At 42.9% G+C, this 25417-nt stretch overlaps 1 protein-coding gene across 5 annotated transcripts in view; it reads right to left on the minus strand.

Annotated features, from left to right (window-relative positions):
• The window catches only part of PPP1R9A (protein phosphatase 1 regulatory subunit 9A), a 189435-nt gene that overhangs the window by 13217 nt on the left and 150801 nt on the right, over positions 1-25417 (minus strand). For 4 of the 5 annotated variants that reach the window (XM_084858772.1, XM_084858771.1, XM_084858769.1 and 1 more), the window contains exon 12: positions 21981-22138. In XM_084858772.1, the coding sequence (XP_084714898.1) occupies positions 21981-22138 (158 nt within the window). Of the gene's footprint in view, positions 1-4375; positions 4578-13975; positions 14054-14155; positions 14244-21173; positions 21466-21980; positions 22139-25417 lie in introns of all 5 variants that reach the window. The other variant, XM_084858768.1, reaches the window with a different exon arrangement.

Here is a 25417-nt window from a genome sequence, read left to right on the forward strand (position 1 = left end):
TTAACTTAGGCTAGCGAGACCGCCTCCCTCTTCAAATGGCAGGCAACTCTCATAAATTTCATTTGAATCCCCTGAAGGCATTCCTTGTAGATGAAGAATCTCTGAGAATTCGCATCCGCATGACTCTGTTAAGTAATGGATTAAAAGCTATAGACTGAAGCCACTCCTTTGTGTATGTTTGGGCGTGAAATGAAGTGGGGGCTAAGGGAATCCTGACACCACCATCCCCACACTCAGATGTTGTCCCTGTATTCCATCCACCCTCGCTGGGCAAACAGCAGTGAGAGATTTAGGGTGTTTCCAGATGAGGCTTTTATCGCACCATCACCCTGTTACATTCACATAATTTGAGAGGTGGTGGTCCAGATGTCATTATCTTCTACTTGTACCTCTCCTGTGTTTTCCCACTACTGCTTCTGTCTTTTGCCTTACTGCAGAAAATGTGTTAAGGAAGGAAAGACAGAATAGCTGCACAATGCCTTCTACTTGGTAGCTCTACGAGCCCTCCATCTCAAAGCACCCTTAGATCAAGAAAACAAGATGGGTCAAGGGATAAACACTCTGCCTCTGCCCAAGCAAACTGGCAACTCTTCCTGAAGCTGCATTTGAATAAAAGCAAAAAAGAAAAAGGAGATTGGTCAGTGAAGTCTTACATTATTTCCTTTCCTAAAAATCTATCCCTGCCCTCACCCCCACCCCAGCTCTGGAATTATCTGACTAATTTTTCCTTTTTCATGTAGACCTGAAAAAGAGAGTATCTGGGGGTTTGACTGTACTGCTACTTTATGTAGCTCAGACCTACACAATATAGGTTCAGAGGCTTGAGCTTTCCTATGTAACTATCTACTTAATTGTACAGAGTTAAAAATAATCCCCCCCCCCACCCCCTGTTAATCTGATGAAAGGCTCACCTAGGTTTTCAACCATCATTTTTGCCAGGAAAGAAAAGCAAGGGAGCATGGGAAAAGGCAAGGACAGACAGAAAGAACAAGGCAATGTAAACGACATATGGTGAACACGATGTCTGCGTAGTTTCATCTTTGCTGCAGTACTTGCCCTTCTTCAAAGCCATGCAGCACAAACAGTGGGGCCGACCACACTTTGAACTAGCTGGGGGTAAACATGTCATTTAAACCATTTCAGTTTAAGAAGCTGTAAGTTTTTAATTTCCCAAGCCACCAGTGTTTACAGAGTAAAACGTCTGGTGTGCTGAGGCTTCCAAGAACCAGTTGAATCAGTGAAGTCAAGATCTGAAAATGTTTGCACAAAGAGACAAAAATAATCAAATAACCCATTAAGCGTTCTTTCTGTTTCACAAAAAAGATGGCATTTTCATTCATTATTTGCTTTGTATATGATTTGCCTTTTAAATTGAGTTTAAGTGCTGCCTTGTTCAAATGAGGTTCTTTTGTATGTATCACCACTAGACACAAACTAGAAACATGGAGTGGTTTTGCTCCTTGGTGCAATTGCTACAAGTCGATTCCATTTCGCTACTCCCAGAAAAAAAAGTTTATTTACTCACATGTCCAGTTTATACGTTCCAAAAAATGACAGACAAATCAGAGGCAGGGCGCAGCAAAGAATGGCAAAATGCCCAGGAAACTGTGAATGTCATGGGTACAATCTTCCAAGAATCTGCCTTGCGCAAGTCTCATTAATAGATGGAACAATGGAGCTTGTGCCACATATCACCTGAGGTGCAATTCCAGAGCATGACAATCTCAGTTATTTGACTTTCATTTTCACCCTCATACAGGTCATGAGATGTTCATGCAAAACAACTAATACATGGAGCATGTAACAGTGCTGCAAGCCTTCCTGCTAAAAGCAACATGCATGTATGTAGAAACAGAGCCAATGCGCATTTGAAATAATTCGATTTTTCTTAGTTCAAAGAACTTCAAAATGGAATTAAATGTAATACCTAAGATGCATGACAGGAACAGCTTGTCCGATGAGGAGGAGGAGTATGACAAGAACTGATGTAACACTGACATTTTAAAATTTGCCAATATTTCAGTTGGATGCATTAAACTTGATCTTACAGTCAAGCTGGCAGTCAAAGCAAAATATTTGTTTAGGGATCAAAATACTTCCTTGTACATTCACCATTTGATATTTGACTTTGTTTATAAATGTGGACATTTGAGAAAAAAAAGTTTGTTTTAAAGGGAGTGGAATTTGGAGCAAAAGGGCCCTACCAAGCTGCAAGATGCACAGATACCTGTTAAAGTTGTTGGAAACTATCAAGAACCTTCAAATTTATGATTATATATTACATTTAGATCCTGCCTTTCCTCCTCAGAACTCAAGACAGCACACAGAGAGTTCCTAGACAGTCTCCCTGCCAGATCAGCCTTCCATTTAACAACTTACCTGATAGCCATAGGTGCCCAGGACTTCCATGCAGGTAATGAGTGGGGCTGGCAGAGGAGGGACGGATCTCTCCTTTCCTCCTCCACCAGCCCGCTTGGTTTTTGTGCTGGCTGCAGAGGAAGGGAAGCCTATCCCTCATCTCAGTACCACCTCTGCCAGCCTTTCATTTACTTGCCTGTGAAGAGGCCTGTTTCCATGCTAGATGCAGAAAACTGAGCTCTCTCTCCTCTGTGGCCAACATGGATATTCAGGCTTTCTAGCCGCTCAGCAGGCTAGTAAAAAAAACAAAAAACTCTGCAGGCTAGCAACTGCACTAGACATGGACCATACCCAGCCATACTTCATTTCAGAAAGATTGCATCCCTGACCATTGCCTACGCTGGCCTGGGCTGGTAAGAGCTACAGTCGAACAACATCTATTCTTGCGAAATAATCCAGCCCGCAGAGCGTTCCCATCTGGACTGCAAAACCTCCTTGGATTCCTTCAGGGCCTCCAAGCCCTTGATGTTATCTCTGATCTGTGATCAAAGATTCCCCTGTGTGCCATGCCCCGTTCCAACTGGAAGGGTGAAGAGTACGCAGGGGAATCCCCACTATCAGGTCTGAGACAAAAGGGGGGATGAGGGCAGCCGGAGACTCAGCTGGCACTGAGTCCACCTGCCTGCAGCCCCACGTGGACGTTGTGTGCCGGCCGAGTCCCTTTCTCCATGCAGAGAGGCATGAAGAAAGGCAAAATGGGTGGGGCGATGACATCAGTGGGGCCCACACCCACTGATATCATGTGGCCCACACAGAGCACCTAAAATATGTTCCCCACCCATTTTAGACAGTTGGTTATAAATGCTTTACGAGAGCATTTGGCTGAGCATCCTCTTGCCTTATTATGTTGATATTGCCCCTTCCATGATGACTGTTTTATGAATTTTCTTTTATTAGTTAAATTTTCCTTAGCTTGCTACGTTAACACCATTTTTCTAAGATTCTTCTTTGAGGAACAGTTGCTGATAGTGTGGGTTTACATGCTTTTATATATTGTACGATGTTTTAATATGTAAGCTGCCTTGAAGTGATTTTTTAAAAGGCGTGGTTTTTAAAAACTAAATGAACAGGGATATGAAATGCCTTGCAAACACACTGGTAGGCCTCTTCCTAGGGAGTCTCTCCTAAGGTGTGTGAAGAGGCTCAACAGGCTCCTGTCAGGGGCCAGCAGGTGCTGACAATCAGCTGATGGGTGGAATGTCAACACACTGAAGCCTGAAGTGCCTTTGCCTCTTCAGGTCTCCATGCTCCTCAACCCACGCCAAGTCAGCTTCTGTTTACTAGGCAAGGTTGCCTCCCTCCCATGTACTCAATTACTGCTGCTTCTGAACACCCACATTTCTTTTCTGTACAGTGCTTTCCCACATAGTTCCCTTGCATGCCCCTCCATCCACCCTGAGAGAAACTCATCAGACTTTTAATGCTGCCAGGTCCTTGCTGAAAGTTAGCCTCTATTTTCTCAGCTACCTTTATGCCGGCTGTCCTGACCGCAACTCCCTAAAAAGGGCTAAATGATAACACTGTATCTCGTGTGTTGTCCCTTGTCCCTTCCCTTTGGTACTCTTCTGCAGTGCTTCAGGAAGTCATGCTTAGGGCCCCATGAGTTCATTTCAATCCAATAAAGGTAGAGAGGTATAGCAGCTACTTTCCATAATGGAGGACTTCGGTCTTTTTCTTTACATAGACAAATTTTGCAGGTCCATTAAAAGCCTAAGACTGTATGACCCTGACAAGTATGCTGGTATCACGTCCACGTTGAACTTGGCAGAGTATGTAAACTCCTCTGATAATGCACATCAGAGAGACACAGATGGCAAAGGAGGTACAACCTAGAAAGTTCGTATCACATTTTGGCTGCACAATTAATGTGTTGCTTGTGGTCACAGGTCCTTTGTTTAAGCAAGTAACATCAACCTGCTTAAAATGCAATGGCAATAAGGTACTTTGTATTTTCTACCTTGGACCCTTTTTTAGCTGGACTTAGATTTTCAGAGGACGGATCAGTTGAGCTGGTAGGTGAAGGCAGATTGCTGGAAGAATTAGATTTCCTGCTGCTCTCTCCATACCATGTAAATGGAACAGTGCTATGTGGGAGAGAGGAGGATCGCTTGATTAAAGAGGCTCTGCTTGCTGAGCACTCCAGCAGCTCCTCAGTTGTCCTGTTTAACACAAAGTAGTGAAGCAGATGGATTAGGTTTTAAAATGCTAAAGAAAATACAGGCCAAAAGAACAAAGAACACAGAAAATATCTTGGGGTGCTTCCAGACAGTGGGCTCCTAACATTACCCATCAAAAGGCATCGTGCAACTATTCCATCTTTTCCTACTTAATGGATTTTTTTTTGTGTGGCAAGAAAAAAGATAGAAGTGGTGGGAAAACATGGGAGGGTTAGAAATATAGTATAGAAATATAATAATGTAATAAATAAATAGAAATGTAATTAACAAGTAAATAAAATGGAAGATGCCCCTGTAAAATTTGGTGAATGAGGCAGGGTGACTGCATGGTAAAGCCTTGTCTGGAAGCACCCTCGGAGGCAGCACTAAAAATTAAGCCTACCACCCAATATGGAAGAACAATGGTAAGTTCACACTATTTACACACAAGTAGTTTTCTACTGCATCAACTATTTTGGTAGTGCTATATGAATGCTCAAAAGTGATTATGAAATAAAGGGTTCCTAGAGAAGTAGCACTATTTTTTACCAGCTCTTAACGCACGTAGGGAGCGTTGTAATAGCGTAGCCAGATGCATAGCAGAGGTATACATAGCAGCTACAATTGTACTAGGAGAAAGCAGATTTGACCTCTGCTGTGCAACTGGCTGTGCTATTACAATGCTTCCTATGTGCATCTGCCGTTAAAGACTCTTTGGAAGCTGCAATTAGTGCAAAAAGCAGTGGCCAGGATGTTAGTGGGTGCTCTGCGATCAGAAAACGTTATGCTGACTTGTACCAATTGCACTGGTTACTTATTCATTTTTGTGCCCAGTCTAAAGTGGTGATCCTTATAGCATTTAATGGTCTGGGACCAGCTTACTTGAAGGACCACCTTTGCCCATATGAATCTGCCCGAGCCATTCCATTAGCTTCAGAAACTCTGCTCTAGGGGCTCTCTCTGCTGCTGGCTATATGATTGGTGGGGCTGAAGTGCAACTGTGGAATTGCTTCCCTACAGAGATCTACCCTAGGGAGGTAGTGAGCTGTCCCACACTGGAGGCATTCAAGAAAAGGCTAGACAGCCATCTGTCAGGGATGTTCTGACTTGGATTCCTGCATTGAACAGGGGGTTGGACTTGATGGTCTTATAGGCCCCTTCCAACCCTACTATTCTATGATTCTATGATCTAGCAGATCCCTTCTTTGCCCACCGTTCAACAGCCTGTTAAGACAGTGTTCTTTAAGCAAACATTTGAAATGTAACATTTGTCTTGCATAACTGTTCTGTTGCTCCCTTTCGATGTTTGTTTATTGATCTATTTCTGTTGTGTTATTTCATTTATTTAATTGATTTAACTGTACACACCACTCTGAATGCACATGTGCAGAGAAGCATAGACATAATATTAAATACACACACAGCTATAGAGTGTGTTGGGAGTGTCAGCCCTGCCCTTGATCGCATAGGGACTGTAGACTGTAGGTTTGCTATAACATCCTGTGACACATACCTGGTTATTATTCTGTTACCATATCATAGTTTGCTGTGCTAGATTTGAGCGGACCAAACATTCACTGTATCTGAACAGAAACCCAATGGGGTGCTTCTGGCAGGGCTAACAAGTTGGTCTCTGGTCTTCATTGGGGCCAGAAACCTGGTTTCGTTTCCAGTTGAAACTGACCAATAGTTCTGACTGAACTGTGCTTCTTTTGGTGCATAATAAAGGAGAGGGTGTAAGAATATTGTAAATGAGTTATTTTAACACCATCTGTTATTTGGATTCTGGCCTGAGTTTTCATCACCCATGTTTTTTGCATAGATAAATGGAACTAAAGCAGTTTGCAGACTGTCGACAAGGAGAAGGCAAGAATGGGCCTGTAATGATGGCTGCTGGGGTTGGCAATGTCTGGTAATCAGGGAACTACCTGCTTTCTGACTGGGCTGCCAACCAAGGGCACTAAGAGATTACTATCCAGTGGGAGCAATTATGCAGCTAGCGTCTACATAAAAATTAGTTTGGAGCAACATTGCTACTCTGCTTGCAATGTTTTGTTTCTATTCATTTAGCAAGTTAATAGTAAAAGGAGTGCAGTGGTATTATCCTGATGAGTAAACATGCTTCAGAAAGGAGGCTGTCTGCACATACATTGGTTGCTAACATGCATCCTTAGTACATGGATGGCCGCAGTGAAGATCATGAACGGAGGAACTGGGCCATCTGGAGAAATGCAGAGGGGAGTGCAAAGGAGATTGGTATGACTGGTGTGAGATCACACGGTAGAGGTTCTAAAATACTTCCCTCTTATGCAAGCAGAGGAGTTGCAGTGAGAACAATTCAACAGGGGAATTCAGATCCATTAGAGATATTGTACAAAACAGAACATTCTCTTATTTTGAGACACTGTACTGTACAAAAGGGCAAAATTCTGGACCTTAGTGTTTGTTAGTGGAGCATTCTTAACACAAATAAATAGACTACATTTGACTTTACCCTGCCAAAATTGAAAATGGCAAAATCATAATTTTGTAATGGATTTTTCTATAACTAACTGTGTCCATTATGTTGTTGTTGTTCAGTCGTTCAGTCGTGTCCGACTCTTCGTGACCCCATGGACCATAGCACGCCAGGCCTTCCTGTCCTGCACTCTCTCCCGGAGCGTGCTCAAGTTCATATTCATTGCATCCGTGATGCTATCTAGCCATCTCATCCTCTGCCGTCCCCTTCTCCTTTTGCCTTCAGTCTTTCCCAGCATCAGGGTCTTTTCCAGGGAGTTTTCTCTTCGCATTAGGTGGCCAAAATATTGGAGCTTCAGCTTCATTATCTGTCCTTCCAATGAGCACTCAGGGTTGATTTCCTTTAGGATGGACTGATTTGACCTCCTTGCAGTCCAGGGGACTCGTAAGAGTCTTCTCCAGCACCACAGTTCGAAAGCATCAATTCTTCGGCGCTCAGCCTTCCTTATAGTCCAGCTCTCACAGCCATACATTACTACTGGGAAAACCATAGCTTTGATTAGACGGACCTTTGTCGGCAAGGTGATGTCTCTGCTTCTTACTATGCTGTCTAGGTTGGCCATAGCTTTCCTCCCAAGGAGCAAGCGTCTTTTAATTTCAGGGCTACAGTCACCGTCTGCGGTGATCTTGGAACCCAAGAAAGTAAAATCTGTCACTGCTTCCATTTCTTCCCCTTCCATATGCCAGGAAGTGATGGGGCCAGATGCCATGATCTTCGTTTTTTTAATGTTGAGTTTCAAACCAGCTTTTGCACTCTCCTCTTTCACCCTCAACAAGAGGCTCTTGAGATCCTCTTCGCTTTCTGCCATTAGGGTGGTATCGTCTGCATATCGGAGGTTGTTGATAATTCTCCCAGCAATCTTAATTCCGACCTCTGATTCATCCAACCCGGCATTTCTCATGATGTACTCTGCATATAAGTTAAATAAGCAGGGTGACAATATGCAGCCTTGTCGTACTCCTTTCCCAATTTTGAACCAATCGGTTGTTCCATGTCTGGTTCTTACTGTTGCTTCTTGACCCTCGTACAGGTTTCTCAGGAGACAGGTAAGGTGGTCTGGTACTCCCATCACTTTAAGAATTTGCCACAGTTTGTTGTGATCCACACAATCAAAGGCTTTAGCGTAGTCAATGAAGCAGAAATAGACATTTTTCTGGAATTCTCTTGCTTTCTCCATGATGCAGCGAATGTTGGCGATTTGATCTCTAGTTCCTCTGCCTCTTCTAAACCCAGCTTGTACTTCCGGTAATTCTCGGTTCGCATACTGCTGAAGCCTAGCTTGTAGGATTTTGAGCATCACCTTGCTGGCATGTGAAATGAGCGCAATTGTGCGGTAGTTTGAACACTCTTTGGCGTTGCCCTTCTTTGGAATTGGAATGTAAACTGACCTTTTCCAGTCTTGTGGCCACTGTTGAGTGTTCCAGATTTGTTGGCATATTGAATGCAGCACTTTAACAGCATCATCTTTTAGGATTTTAAATAGCTCAGCTGGAATACTGTCATCTCCGCTAGCTTTGTTGTTACTAATGCTTCCTAAGGCCCACTTGACTAGGATGTCCGGCTCAAGTTCAGTGACCGCACTATCATGGCTATCAGGGACATTCAGATCTTTCCTGTATAGTTCTTCTGTGTATTCTTGCCACCTCTTCTTAATCTCATCTGCTTCTGTTAGGTCCCTGCCTTCTTTGTCCTTTATCATGCCCATCTTTGCACAAAACGTTCCCTTGAGATCTCCAATTTTCTTGAAGAGATCTCTAGTCTTTCCCATTCTGTTGTTTTCCTCGATTTCTTTGCATTGTTCATTTAAGAAGGCCTTCTTGTCTCTCCTTGCTATTCTCTGGAACTCTGCATTCAGTTGGGTATATCTTCCCCTTTCTCCCTTGCTTTTCGCTTCCCTTCTTTCGTGAGCTACTTGTAAAGCCTCATCAGACAGCCACTTTGCTTTCTTGCATTTCTTTTTCTTTGGGATGGATTTCGTTGCTGCCTCCTGAACAATGTTACGGACCTCCGTCCATAGTTCCTCAGGCACTCTGTCTATCAGGTCTAATCCCTGAAATCTATTCCTCACCTCCACTGTATATTCATCAGGGATATGATTTAGGTCATACCTGAACGGTTTAGTGGTTTTCCCGACGTTCTTCAATTATACCTGACCATTAAACACTCTTCTTTCCACCATGAATACAAATGTTATCTTGTCTGTGCATCTATGGTTTTATCAGCTGTAAGCTTAAATAACATCTAGATCAGGAGTGGGCAAGCCATGGCCCTCCAGTTGTTGTTGGACTACAACTCCCATCTTCCCTGACCATTGGAAGTTCTGGCTGATGGGAGATGGGTGTCCAACATCTGGAGGGCCACAGCTTGCCCACCATTACAGAAGTTCATTGGGACTTCTAGATCCTAAAGGTTCATGAAGGAGTTTATCAGGAGAGATATGTTTTTGCTCAGTCTGTGAGGAGTTCCTTTGGTATGAACATGAACTGAATGTGGTTATATTGGCCAGCATCAAAAGAAAAGCACCTACAGTTTTCTATCAGGAGTTCCCCATGCCACATGGAATGAAGGAGCTTTTAAAAAGCAGTTTCTGATAGAGCATTGGGGTCTACTGTTCAAAGAAGAAGAAATCCCGCTGGGTACAGTCAGGCCCTTGCACCTTACAACCAAAGTAGCTTTTTTATCTCAGCCATTGACTGCACAGATCCTAGAGCAGCCTTGCCCAATCTAGTGTCCTCCAGTTGTGTTCAACTGCAATGCCCAACATGTGAGGCTGTGGCTCAGTGGTAGAGCACCTGCTTTGCACGCAGAACGTCCCTGGTTCGATCCCCAGCATCTCCAGGTAGGGCTGGAAAAATTCCTGTCTGAATCCTGAAAAGCCGCTGCTAGTCAGTATCGACAATACTGGCCTAGATGGACCAATGATCTGATTCAGTACAAGGCAGCTACCTATGTTCCTGTTCCCAGTCAACTTGGCCAACAGCCATGCTGGCTGGGAATGACGGACATTGGAGCCTAACACTCTGGTAGGCTGCCTTAGAGCCATATTTGCTATACACAACTGCAAACACTATCTAAAGGTGTAATCCTATGCACGTTTTAAGACAGAAAAAGTCCTACAACGCCCAGCATTCCCCAGCCAGCATGCTGGGAACTAAAGGAGTTTTCTCTGCCTAAACATGCATAAGATTGCACCCTAAATCAGGTCATCAACTTGCTGTATTGAAAGGTCACTTTGTGGAGGACCTGAAGGGTGGAGAGCCAATGTGGTGTAGTGGGTAGTGTGTTGGGCCTAGACCACCAAGACCTGAGTTCAAACTCCCAACTGGCTGTGAGGATCATGGGATAACCCCAGGCCAGTCACCATTTCTTAACCTAATCTCCCTCAAAAGGCTGTTGTGGAGATAATACATGAGAGAGGTGATGTACAGGGCCCTCAGCTACTTGAAAGAAAAGCAGGCTATATGTATAATGTAATGTATAATGTATCAAATTTGCACCTGAATACCAGTTGCTAGGGGACATGAGCAGGAGGGTGCTGTTGTGGTCATGTCATGCTTATGGGTTTCCCATAGGCATCTGGTTGGCTACTGTAGGAACAGAGTACTGGACCAGGCTTTGGTCTGATTGAGCAGGGCTCTTCATATGTTCTTCTGTTAAAAGGGTTGGGATGACTTCTTTCCTCAGGGGCACCCAGATTTAGTTCTAGAAGGTTCCAGGATAATGCTCTGTGCAAGTGCAGGATACCCACACAAAGACTATGGAGAAATCAAAGATACTACTTAAAGGTTAACCCCCCAAATTAACTTAGTTTGGGGAAAAAACTAAGTCTAGATAATTCTACGACTTTAAATGCTGTACAGTAAAGAGCATGAGCAGTTTTTTTTCACACCACGGAATTGCATGATATGTTGTATTTTCCCACACAGTAGCCTAACCAAGAGTTTATTGCATGCTTACAGAAGTGAAGCATTTCATAGAATAGTAGGGTTGGAAGGGGCCTACAAGATCATCGAGTCCCCAACACCCTGCTCAATGCAGGAATCCAAGTCAGAACATCCCTGACAGATGGCTGTTTGTTTTGTCCTGAATCCTCATTTAAAGGGTGTCTGTGCACACACGTGGAAGTTTCCCCTTAAATCAAAATGCAAATGACTCCTGTGAGAACAAAATTATGCACAAGGCATCCATCTCATGGCACCACAATTAATACTACATCAATCAGCATTGCTAATGGATTAATTCTTTGTAATAGGATGCTGTCAAGAGATCACTGTCCCCTGCTTTCCAACAGCTTAGTTTAGTCTTGTACTGTAGTGGGAATATATTTATAGATCCAACAGAAGCAAATCCTCTAAAATGCACAGCAAAGAACAAAAGCCTTTAGCAGATGAACAATATTCACTGCCTAAATACTGCATTACCTGAAAGGTTGTTATATTAATGGGGCATCTTAAGCTCTATGATCCAAATCAGAAATAACAGAGCTGTTAACTATTGGTGTCATGTCAATTACTGAGCACTAACAATTGACTTCAGAAAGATGCTCCTTTAGTGGAGATATAACTTTCTAAAACGTAACTGCTTAAAATAATTAATATTTTTAATTTTATGCATAACAGAGTTGCAGCGCAATTCTATGCATGCCTACTCAAGTATGCCCTATTGAACTTTGTGGGGCTTACTCCCTGGTAAGTGTGCATAAGACTGCAGCCTTAAAAGTCTTAGATTACTAGAAAGTTTGGATTAAATGAGTACATGTTTATTCTGATTATAGAAGATCAGTGGTCCCTCCAGTTCAAGAGTTGCGAACCTTACTTATTGACTGACTGCATGTTGTTTCTTTAAATCCTTTGTTTTTTAGGGTTATGTTGTTTTTATTGTCTTTAACTGTACAATGTTTGATTCAACCACTCCCCTAAAACCCACAGAGTATTAATGACCATAGGAAATTTAACTGAACTAAACAGGAGATGCTATTATCCAAAGCAGACATATTGGATGCTTTATGATACAAAGTTGTTAGAAAATGAATGCAAGGGTTTGATTCACCCATATGTAGAGAAGTGCATCAAGGAATTAATTAGCTTTTACACTCTTGGTTGCATTTCTTATAGAAGCACCATATTCTTGTACGGTGAAGAGCAATGGGTGGCCAGTTTATTTTTGCAGAGTGCACAACATCAAGTCACATGCAATGTGATAGCTAGTGCCACTTTAGTGTACTCTGAAACGTACATTTTGTCCTCTGCGTTTTGGTGTAGTTTATACCTCTGTTTATTTATTTCATTTATATCCTGCCTTTCTTCCATGTAACACAAGGCAGTGCATGGTTTTTCCAGGGACCTCCCAAACCCAGACCTACTTAGCTTTAGCAACCTTGTGCCCTGTTTTACACAGGCCTGGACAGGGAATAAGGATCAAAAGTTGAAATTCCCAAATCCCACAAGTCCAGCTCAGTCAAGGAGCAGGGATTTATCAAAGTCAAGTCAGTCCAAGGTCAAAGCCAGCAAGTTCACAGAGCACAGTGTTAAAGATTTAGCAATAAGAGTGATCAAAGGCGGTCCAGGGTTAATGACAGGGGTCCAAGTGTCAGCAGCACAAGATGTGAGTCAAAGAAGCAATGTTTCAAAATACTAGGAGCTGTAGTAAAGTGTTGTTCCAGCAGTGAACAGGCCTAAATTGAAGGCTTATAAGCTGGAGCCTCCAGAGTCCCCGCCCAGGACCTAGCTGCAGTACATCAGAGGCTTCTGGAAGAAATCCTCCTTGTGAGGACAGCCCTACACATGAGAAGTCCTTTGCTCATGAGGATACTTCCTTTGCAACTGAGCATTCTTTCCCTTAGGGGCCCTACTGGTCTTCACTTGAGACGATGGTCTTGGGGGATTAGGTGGTCGCTCAGCCTCCATGTCAGCGGTAGAGTTCCTCTCCTTTTGTGGAGATGGACCCACGGCTATCTCTCCCGAGGGCCCAGGCTGCTTCTGGTCTCCTGACATGGGCTGCCCCTCAATGCTGTCTGTCTCTGGGAGCTCTAGTTCCTCCTCTGAGAAGAGTTCCTCCAGTGGGGACATAACACCTTGCTGTGCCAAGTGCCTTCGGAGTGTGCCCTGGGCCTCTAGTCCAGAGGCGAGCAGAAAGTAGATCTCAAGGTGATTTGCAGTAGCTCAGGAAAGGATTGTGACTCCCAATTGTCCAACAACAACAAAAGTGAAAAGGCTTCTCCCCCAACCCACCCGCCCACCTGCCTAAGTTAGGCTGCTGAAAGAAAGCTTGGAGAAAAACCAGGAATGAATTTTTATCTTGGGCTAAGCATTGACTCAGATGCACTCTGTTCTCAATTCTTATCATATATCCACCCTCCTGAGCTGCTATTTTGCAACTGGTTTTGGTTGGTGGGCCTCAGGGTTCTAGTAAAAAAATCAAGTAGATCCAATAAGCTTAAAGCCTGGCCACCTTTGCTCTAGTTTACTGAGCTGGGGAAAAAGCTGCAGCACAGCACAGGCCAGATTCTATGAAAAGTCTGCCTCTCTTTCCCTCAGTTTCCCAACTTCAAAGTTGGAAGACTTAAAAAGCTGCAAACCTATGCACATTTATGTGCAAGTAAGCTCCATCAAACACAGTGGGACTTACTTTTGAGTAAACATGCATAGGATTGCTCTACAAAGTAACTTCTATAATGTATATGATAATTACAGCACAATTCTATGTCTATTCAGAAGAAAGTTCCTGCTGAGTTCAATAGGGCTTAGCCACGGGTAAATGTGTATAGGGTTGCAAGTTTAAAGGCACTTTGCCCTTTACCTTTACACTGAAAGGTGTAAGGTAAATTATTCATGATAATGGATTCTGGCTTGAAATGGTTTATAACCATGTTATTCATTCATACCTGCAGCCAGTAGAGACCTTAACTGCTGCTTTCTCTTTTCGCTTCTTGCCCTTGCTAGAACTCCTTCTCAAGGGAGCCCTATAATGTTAAAAGAGTCAGTGTCCAAAAAGTACTACACAATTTGAAAAGGATTTAAGTGAATGTCTTAACAATAAGAAACCAAGATTTTAAAAAGCTTACCGCAGGTTGACAAACTTTTGTTTTATTGTTCTTATATGCCCCAGAGAAGGGCTAGATGCTCCTGGTGATAGGATACCTGTGGCACCATCTAGGACATATTTGTATACAAAACAACACAGTTCATTATAACAATTTTATTGTATCATTATTTTATGCAGTTATTATGTGTGCCTGTGTAGCAAAAGAGAAAAGGCAGGAAGAGATAGAGACGTATGACACTTCAGTTGTATCTACTACAATAATTAATTAGTATTGATGCTGCTAATATAAATGTATAATTCAGGCCACTTTCAAATCATGGTTCATTTTTGTAAAATGTAGAGAGAAAAGTCCTCTTTTTTGCATATCAGCCCTCTGTAACTCTAAGCAAAGAATCAAGCTGCAATAGACTTTATTTGTAAATTTTTCATGAGGAGATGGGGAGAGGAGAATGCCCTGAGAACGGAAGAAGCAATGAAAGAAATAACAAAGGCAGAGAAGTAGAAAAGCCATAAAAGGGGTGGAAAAAGTATATCACTGCTGTTATTATTGCTTTTCTTTAAAAACAGTGGTAATAACCAATGCCTTTGTGAAAATAACAGGCATACTAAATATTTTATAAACTGAGGTGGAAAGGAACACATGGTGAGTACTGGCCCGGTTCTGCAGATACCATTCTAGAGTTGTAAGTTATTTGCTTTTTCAGCATTCTATCAAGATAAAATCTAAACATTCTATACATTGTATAATCAATATAATTGATTCCCATTATCCCTGGGAGAGCATGGCCAAGGACTGTATCTGACTGGGGAAGGCTGTACTAGCCTCTTAGAAGGCTCTAATAATAATAATAGTTGTTGTTGTTATTGGTCAGCAATTTTTGTGGGCTTATTTACAATCTGACCAAATTTAAAATCTGAACAAATTTCAGAAAATTCTGATGAAGAATGTCTGAGTTTTAGACACTTTTGTTTTGATCAGCACCTTTCACAGTGTTTGCGACCATTTGGGGGCCCACCCAAAACTTTTCCTAAATTTATCCTGCTGGCAGTTTACATAACATTAAAGATTCAAGCATGTTGCAAGAGTGTGCCTTTCACTGGTTTGGTGAAAAGCTGTTGTGTATTTCTACAGTTATGAGGTTTCCAAGTTCCTCTTTTAAGCAATAATTCCATCAAGGGAAAGTATCTTGTCTGGAAGACTGATGCTTCCATAATGAACCTGATTCTGGAAAGAAAAATGGCTGTTGTCAGAGTGAGAACACTGCAGCAGCGAGCGACAATAGATGGGGTATAAGGAGCTGCTGTGTCCGTGTGTGTTTATGAAGTACTCCTACCTCCAGCTGGATGTTGGTCCGCATTTGTGTCTGATGTGCTGCTGCTTGTGTCTGAATGTGAAGTGCAGTGTGCATTTGCATGCATGACATGCAGCTGTAGGTATCTGCATGTGAAGTGCTCTTATGTGTGTCTGCATATAGTTATATGTGACATGCTGTTGCATGTTTTCATGAGATGTTTTGTTGTGTTTGCATGTGGTATCTTATTGCCTGTGTTTGTACATTGAATGCTTCATGTAACATGTTGCTATGCATGCTATTTGTGTGTGACATGTTGCTGTGTGGTTGTGTATCTTTTCATGCTGTTATGTATCTTTGTGCGCTGTTGCATGCAATATGTGTTGTGATGTGTTGTCGCATGTATTTGCTGAGAAGTGCTGTTGCATATAATGTGTTGCTGCGTTCGGTTGTGCTTGCACATGACGTGCTACTGCATGTGTTTCCACATGTTTGGGGTGCTGTCCTGATGCCCCAAAATAAGTGACTAGTCATTTATTCATTGTAGCTGCAAGCCTTAAGCTTTGTGTTCTTCTACAGATTGTGCTGACATGTTTCAAAAAATATCCCACATTCAAACCTTTCCTAACAGCCTGCCATTTCTTTTTGATTCAATGTTTTGGAAGACCCAGGAACATTTATTATGAAGTGCTTAAACATCTAGGCATCCTACAGAAGTACGGCTGAAAAGCACTTACTCTGCCACTACCTTGCATGCTACATCACCCTCAACAGAGATCAAACACAAAGGCAACACATATGAATTGTTTTCTTTCTATACTGGTTGTGGAATCCAACAGTAGCTTGGTTCACATGTAACGACAAACCATGGGTTGTTTAAACTATGGGTTGTTAGGGCTGAGCAGCAGCATGCATACGTGCTGCCTCCTACACGCTCATCACGTCTGCTTTCAATTAACATCCCAGGAATGCCCCATTTCTGGGTTACTATCGTGACGGCTGAACCCGAAAACTTTGGGTTGTTTACCTGTTAAACAACCCAAAGTTATCCCATTGTTGTTGAGCCTGGGTTGTTTAACCCCTAAAGAACCCAAAGTTTCCAGGTTTGGATATCACAGTAACAACCCAAGAGCAGTTTCTGGTTTGTTAACTGAAAGCAGAAGTGACAAGCTCATGGGAGGCAGTGTGCTTGCTCTCTCCTGCTAGTTATTGGCAATTTCTGGGTTAAACAATCCAGGAATTGTCATTACATGCATACCAGCTAAATCTGTTTATTACCAATCAGAATCGGGGAGAAACTGTGTAGATTGGGTGTGTATATATGTATAGTTGCCTTTCCGATATTGCATCCAACAAGTGGATGAATGACCGGCTGATTGTTCTGGGAAGCAGTACAATCCAGCTCTTCTACTGCACATAGACTCTACACGCTCTTGAGGTTAGTGTGACTAGAACTATGAAGAAATATTCTCTATTAAAATGGATTCTGGAGATTTCATGTAGATGGGGATTCCATCAGGATGCCTCCACATAGAAGTCTGCCTCATTTATTGCATATACTCCTCTGTTTTTAACTGTTGCACAAAAATCTCAAAAAAATTAAACAGGATGTAATTCTTCTCTTATGACTCCCACCATCTCTATGCAAGCAAATAAGCAAGTATGTATATAGACATGCAGGCCAGGATACAAAGAAGTGCATACTCAGCTCTGAATGGGCTTCAGAGTCCCTTCCTCCTGACAGAAACCCTGTGTGTCACCCGAGAAGCCAGTCCTGCAAGTTGGGGAAGCCTCAGAAACACCTTCGGAGGCTTGGTGAGCAGCTACCCTCAAAAACAAAGAAGTGAAAACCCTACTGGGAATGCAGGCCTTTGCACGTACCAAAAACAGCTCTTTGGATCCTAGCCAGAAAATGTATTTGAGCAGTTACAAATGTACTTCTATTTTTATAATGCACTTCGAAACCTCCCCTGGGGTAGAAAATGCAGGAAAGCTTTTAAAACACTAAATGACAAACTTTCAGTGTTAACAAGCTCAACCAGCTACAGACATCTAGAGAACCATAACAAAAAAGTATTTTAAAATAATGGCTGGGGTCTAGAGAATCTGCTGTGTGTGTGGGTGTGAGAAAGAGGTAGGGGCGGGGAGGGAGGAACAGTGTTAATTTCCCCTTTTGGCAAGATTCTATGTGTCCAATAGAGTACAACATCTGAGGGCTCCCTAATCTTCAGGGGATTTTCAGGGTGGTGGTGGTGGTGGTGGTTGGGAGGCTGTAGGAGACTGCTATGAGAAGGAGTGGAATACAAAAATACCTGAGCTTGTGCAGAACACTGCATGTGTCACTTTGGAACCCAGCCAATTATTCTTCCTGTAGCCCCAAGCCTACATAATCCTAACCTACTGCAGTTAGGAAAGTTCCTTGATAAAATACTTATCAGGGTCAGACAATGTTCTCTGGTTCTGGTACAAAGGCATCACTAGAGCAATTTTTTATGCAAGTGTGCATATATGCATCTGTTTTTGCTGACTAGCTGAAAACCTTAGCTGAGTTCCACATCATAAACACAACAAATTAATCTACCACCTGTTAATGAGTAGCTCAGCCATAATGGCTTGTGTTGGTGGCTTCACTCTAGGACTAGGTCTAATATTTATAGTATCTCTTTTGTTCTGGAAAGGGCTGCATGGGACAAGGGATTCATGGCTGCTAGTAGCAAAAGGATCCTGAAGGTAGGTCCATGACCTGTGTGTGTTCACTACCATAACTGAATTACTAGGATTTCCTTTCATGTGAGCAGGCAAATAATGAGATCTCTGGATGAATGAAAATGTTTTCCTGACCTCCAAGTCACCCCTTTAGTCAAGCAACCTACAAGGGTAACTTAGATTGTCCAGTCTAGCACTTTGGTGAGAAAAATGGTCCAATCCGGAAGTATCCTCACCCCAAGATATGCCAGAAGGTTAAAACACCATCATCTGCCCTTTGTGGTACCCTTTTTTCTGGGCATCCTCCCTTCTTTGTCCCTTGGACGCATGGCTTTTGTAATGCTCAGTGAGCCCAAACTCCATCAATAAGCCAGGGATCTAAAGGAAGACTTTGATTCATTGTAGGAGCCAAGCTAATGTTTCCTCTGTTTAACCTCTTCCTGAGTACAGCCAAAGTCACTGCCTCCTTTGCTTTGTCTGCTCTATCTTTAGAACATCACAGATCATACTTTGAGAAATATGTATGTCAGATTTTTTTCCCCTTCAGAAAAGTCCGCAAAAAAGTCTGTAACCATTTATGTAACTTTCACTGGCATGTAACACTTCGCGTGTTTTTCTTAGCTCAGCATACAGTCAACAAGCAGAACGCACAAAAAAAGAATGCTACTCAGCAGAGGCTGAAGAGAGATCAGAAATGTATAAAACATTTCTTTTTGTTTTTTAAAATGTGTATGTGTGAGTGCGTATTTTCCAGTAACTTCCATATTTTTGTATGATTACATTTGCATACATTTCTGGGAAGTCCATGGAATCCACACGACTCTGAAGATGCCAGCCTATTGAGGAATCCATGGGTCAAACTGATAGAAATCTGAAATCATTTGAATCCATTTCAGAGTTCTCAGACATCCTTATTTATGTCTTTCCACACATGTGTATAGATATATGTTAAAGCATTTGCTTTAGCCATATTTTTGTTAATATGCTGATGGCAGACAAGCTAGAACTAGAGCTTGTCTACCACCTTTACATTTGAAGTACCATAAATAGCAGTTAATCCTTCTCAAAAACATATATAACAGTTAGATATAAACACTTGATTTTATCTCATAGAATTTAAATTCCTAGTGTTTTACATAAGATGACTCCCTAAATTTAAGAACACACTTTAAGGGTGTTCTCCCCAAATTAAGAGCATCTCTACACTAGCTTAAAATCCCACATTTAAAATGGGGCTTTCTGCTTCCGTTTTAAATGCAGGATCACGATGGACTCCTTTTACATGCATGTCCTTCCCCCCTCTTTCCTGCTCCTTTCCCCCCTTATCTGAGTCTTCCATATGTTTCATTACACAGCCACTAGATGGTGCTCTGGTCTAGCTCCTCTTATTGCAGCTTTTCACAAGGGAACTCAACCGGAACTCAAGTGGGGTAATTTGATAGCTCATTATCTCTGATCTTTTAAAAAATGGAATAAAGGTCATTTAGTGCGGGAGATACCCTGGAGGTAGGGGTGTACGAAACCCCCTTACCTGGACTCTGCGGGGATCTGCGGGCGGGGGAGGCGATCCGTCCCTCCCTCCCGGAATCCTTGCCAGCTGGCTCTGCTCCACAGCGAGTCCACGGAGCCGCCGGCTGGCTCCCAAGTGCTAGCAATACGGCTGTCATTGCCATATCGCTGGTGGGCCGGATTGACTGTGGCTGCAAATGGCATCCGGGATGCCATTTGCAGCCGTAAAGGCCCTAGTTTAAGGTAAATGCAGCCATAAATGGCTACATTTACCTTAAACTTAGGCCTTTACGCCCGCAAATGGTGTCTGGGATTAGGGATGTCAGAGAATTTTGCCACGAAACTCGGGGAGGCCGAATGTCAGCGCATTCCGCCCCCCGAAATCAGTGGCAGAACGGTCTGCCCCCCCCCCCCCCGGGATGGGACTTACCTTCGGCAAATCTTCCTGGCAGTGGTGGCTGCGGTTTGGCGGCGGCGCTGCGGCAGCGGCCGGTCTTCCGACCAGCTGCCGCTGCCGCCGCCATTTCCAGTAAAAAAAAAATAAAAAAACGTGATAGGCTATGTAAAGATTTACGTAGCCTATCACGGCTAGATTTTTAAAAAACACCGTAGACGCTACGCTATTTGCGTTCCCCTTATTTTCGCCGTCTTAGTCTACGTAAATATTTACGTAGACTAAGACGTGCCAAAATAAGGAACGCAAATGGCGGTGCCCATGGGCGCCGCCATTTGCGTACGCGCAGGTTTTTTTTCGTCGTTTAAATCAGCTGTGATAGGCTACGTAAACATTTACGTAGCCTATCACGGCTGACTGCAGGGACGCAAACGGCGGCAGCTATGGCCGCCGCCATTTGCAGAGCTGGCTGGCCAGGATTCGGGGGGGGGAGGGACGGAGCGCCTCCCCCCCAGGCCAGAATTTCGGGGGGAGGGTCGGAGCGCCTCCCCCCCACCGTAAATGTCACCCTTCGAAAAGGTAAGTGACTTTCGTACATCCCTATCTGGGATGCCATTTGCGGCCGCAGTCAATCCGGCCCACCAGCGATACGGCTGTATTGCTGGCACTTCGGAGCTGGCCAGCAGGGAAGATCCGGCTGGCGAGGATTCCTCATGGAGGTGGAGTTAAGTCTTCCGATCCTCCACGGACTCTGGGGGGCCGGATTCTTTTGAATCCAGCCTCACTGGGGTCCGTGGAGGATTTCTCCCTCATCCCTACCTGAAGGTTAATGATGTCATCTAAAGGGCCCGCAAATTTCCGTGAGCAACCAATCTTAATAGCAGGATAAAAGTTCCATGTGAAGAAGCTCTATATCTTGTGTGTTTGATTTAAGGCAAGGTTTATATAATTTTAAGATGCAGAATGACAAAGGGAGAAAAAAGGAAATCAGGCTTTCTGAAAGTTCATAAAACATTTTGCGCGGACTCTTGAGCTGGAAAGTGCAAATTTGACATGACAAGTGATAATAGCATATCACTCACTAATAACATATGGTGAGAAAATGAATGCAGTGGCATGCACATTTACAGCTATACCTTCATCATGGAAGATATTCCTGTTGGTTGGATGATGTACAGGTGAAGCTTCGAAGCTCTGACACGATTCTGAAGGAGAGGAGAGTGGAGTACCTCCATGGGAACACACAGCACTCACGGACTGCTGTTCTTCGTCTTGGTTTCCAGTTACGTTGTCAAATGCAAACGTTGCAGTGCTAGCCACAGGGGAAAGGGAGGAAGCACCAGAATCTGATGCTGGTGAGGATGTTCTCATACACATGGGCAGAGGTGATTTTGTAATGTGCATGGGACTACCATAACTGAACGAAGGCTGTTGATACAAGAGATTATGAAGCAGATTATGGCATTCAGGAACCAACCAGAGCAAGCTACTTTGAACGTGCAATCCCACTTTTATAGCACCTGTTTTCCATCCTGTGTCTGCTTTCGAAGCACCGTTCCAATAATCACACATCATTACTCCTTTTATCTTAACTGTTTTCCAGATTTAACAATCTCCTTTGCAGGATTTGCATTTGAACTTTAATAAGTTACCTGCTAAGCATGGCTTTGTGTTGTTTAAATAACAGAGTTAATATCACATTTGGAAAAAAATGACAAAAGGCGGCACATCGCAATGCATGTGAAATTAAATCAGAAGTCTTGGGGCTGCTGCAAGAAAACAGATGATTTACCTTGAAATAGAAAAGACTTGAATACTTCTTCATTATAAAGTTAATCACAGGTGAGTAAATATTGCCTGCACTAAAATGAAACCAGAGAGGAACAAAGGCTGGACAAAACTAACAACCAACGAGAAGGCAAAGAAGAAGAAAAAGAAGTTACCTTTCTTTCAAGGCTGTCCTCTCCATCTGTGGAGCTGATGCTGTCGTAGAGTCTTGTTCTAGTTGGTCTTGACCTTTTGTTCTTTACTGAAAGTTGTACACGAGTCTTCAGTGCTTTAGAGTCCAGCCTTTCTGTCTCGGGGACTGCTTCGTTAAAATCTTCAGGGAGAAAAAGAATATGGAATTACTGTATGCATTTAACTGTCCCAATACTCAGACATGTCTATGCATGAAACACATTCAAACTTGATTTGAATGTGAGATGATCAGGATGTTATGTACTTATTTCAGTGAGTAATAGAGGGAATAATTTGCCTTTCCACTATTGGTCACTCCACCTAAAGAAAGATATTGCAGAGTTGGAAACGTGCTGAAAAGGGCAACCAAAATGATCAAGGGGCTGGAGCAACTCCCCTGTGATAAAATGTTCCAACGTCTGGGACTGTGTAGCTTAGAAAAAAGGTGAGCGAGTGGAGACATGATAAAGGTGTATAAAATTTACATGTTGTGGAGCAAGTGGATCTTCTCCCTCTCCCATAAAATTTGAATCCAGGGTCATCCCATGAAGCTGACTGGTAGGAGATTCAGGACAGTCAAAGGGAAGTACTTCTTCACACAACATGTAGTTAAACTCTGGAATTCACTACCACAAGATGTAGTGATGGCCACCAATTTGGATGGCTTTAAAAGGGAATGAGACAAATTCATGGAGGATAAGGCAATCAATGGCTACTAGTCATAACGGCTATATATTACCTCCAGTATAGGAGGCAGTATGCCTGTGTATTCCAGTTGCTGGGAACATGAGCACGACGGTGCTATTGCACTCATTCCTATTGTGGGCTTCCCACAGGCAGCTGGTTGGCCACCGTGTACACAGAAAGCCAGACTTGGTAGGCCTTTGATCTGATTCAGCATGGCTCTACTTATGTTCTTATTATAAGATTGGCTCACAAGCTCTCAGCAACTGCATGGAAACTGAAGCTATATTAGAACACAAGGAAGCTGCAGGATGATCTGTATACAATTATTTAGAAGTTACACATTGACTGGTCATTGGGGTGGGGGTGGAGTTTAAGACAGCTATATCGCCAGTGTAAGTTTGCTTAGCTTAGTATACTTGAGAATGGAAGTCAGAGTGATGATGATTTATGCTTAAAAATGAAATGTAAGTTACCCTGGCTGCTGAACTATACCCACTCAAGACTTTCAGTACTACACCAGCCATGCTCACACACCTGCAGTTGATGTAATGGTCAGACTGGGGAGGAAATGATCTACGCCCCTGCACAGATATTGTCCATATATGGAACCAGACAGGTAAAGAAATACAGTTGTCCATTTGGAACTGGCAGGTTGTTTTAGATTTAGCTTTAGTTCTGGCCAAACCAAGACAGAATCTGTTTTAATATTGTATCTTAAATTAGTACTCTAGTTTTGATTATTGCAATTTCACTTTAACTGCTCATGTTGTCTAGTTATCTTAGAGTTATTCCTAACTTGGCTATTAAGTTCATTTTTGTTTGTTTCATTTGGGGTTATCATGGTTATCTTTATTTACTTATGATTTATCACTTTCTGTATGTTCTAGCATTGTGCAACCTTTCGCTGCACCATTGCTGTTGTTATGGTGAAACATCAGTGAACTCCATTACATTCTAAATTAATCCTATTGGTCTGATTTTTGACTAATAACATGCTGGGCTTAACTTTTGTACCTAGGAAGGATGGAGCCCATCAGGGAACCATGAAACATGCTTTCTACTGGACTAAACTGAGAAGTGAAATATTATATGCAGTTTGCAATAGTTTATATCACCCTTCTTGAACCTGGTGCCCCCCAGATGTTTGGAACTACAAACCTCATCATAATTGACAGGCTGACTGGGGCTAATGGGAATTGTAGTTCAAAACATCTGAAGGACTGGGGAGGCTGGTTTACATAATCATTTATCTTAGCCTAGGAATCCCTTAATTCTTGTCAGCCTTGGGTATGTGGAGACTGGAGAGAGGAGCAGAGGAAGAAAAGGGAAACACAGACATTTAATTGGCTGTGCTAAAGCCACCAGGCCTTTTTCCGCTCCCTCAAGTGTCATCCATTAGGATGCAGCAGACGGAGAGGCGGAAAGCAGGTCCATGCCATCAGTTCAACTGAGAGACCAGCAGCCTTTGGCTCCTCCTCTCCTTGAACAGTTTTCATCCCAGCTGATTATTATAAGAACTGTAATTTTAAGAACTAGTTCCTGAGTGTACTTTCCCCCTCCTCCCTCCTACTTTTTCCTTTTGTGTCCTGTCTTTTCGATCGTAAACCTGAGGGCAGTGATGGTCTTATCTCTATAAGCTGCTCTGGGTTTGTAAGCTGTTCTGCTTTGGGCTGAAGAGTAGGGTAAAAAAATTGCTTGGAACAAATAAATAAGATGTCTCTTTTCTGCTAGCACAGAACACATTCACCCTGTACTTCTTACTTTCCTTATGTGTCCTGGAGAGTCCCTATGGTTGTTATCTTAGAAACTGAGCAAACAATCCTGATTTGTGTAAACTAATCCAAAGCAAGGTTGTTCATTCATTTTAATCGTGGAACCTGTAACTGTGTAACTGTAATTGCTTAAGCTCCATCAGACCTACATGTAACTATTACTTTTATATGGAGGCGCAAAAGCAGGTGAACATCCAAGCTGAACCCAAGAAAAAGAGAATCATCTCAGGATGCTGGACAAGGTTTACTAATAAAACCTTGTTCAGCATCCGAAGATTCTCTCCTTCTTATTACTTTTATATTTTTTATAGCTGCACTGTAAATTTTAGAGGCACAGAAGCATAAACATAGATAAAAGGAGTCCTCGGTCCACTCTGGATTCAGAGAACCCCCTCCCCGACTTTTCCCCTATTCAGTGTGAATTCTGGATTCATCACACAGTAGTATATACTGGTCAAAGTAATGAGTTGGATTCTTTAGCCCCATTGAAAGCAATGAGACAAAATTGGTAACGATTAATTTAAGACCCATTGATTTCAATGGGGAGGGGCCATGGTTCAGTGGTAGAGCACCTGCTTTGCATGCAGAAGGTCCCAAGTTCAATTCCCGGCTTCTCCAGGAAGGGCGAGAAAAATTCCTGCCTGAAACCCTGGAGAGCCGCTGCCAGTCTGTGTTGAGAATACTAGGCTAGATGAACCAGTGGTCTGACTTGGTATATATAAGGCAGCTTCCTAAAGCACGACCATGCCCCTATGTAATGGAAGGAGGTGGGGACAGCTTTTTGCAGAGGTGGACACTATAGCTCTTATTTTTCCATTTTTAGCAGGTGTATGGAGAAACACTGAAAAAGGCGAAGACATAGACTCTGAGCAAAACCAGCAATGAAATCCGGGGAAAGCAGTTTAAAAACTGGCAAGACAATCAAAATGACAAGGGGAAGCAGGAGACAGAGTTGTGACATA

The sequence above is a fragment of the Heloderma suspectum genome, chromosome 5 (assembly GCF_057233095.1).
Source record: "Heloderma suspectum isolate Gila_16-S chromosome 5, 16-S_ref, whole genome shotgun sequence".
Lineage (NCBI taxonomy): Eukaryota > Metazoa > Chordata > Lepidosauria > Squamata > Helodermatidae > Heloderma > Heloderma suspectum.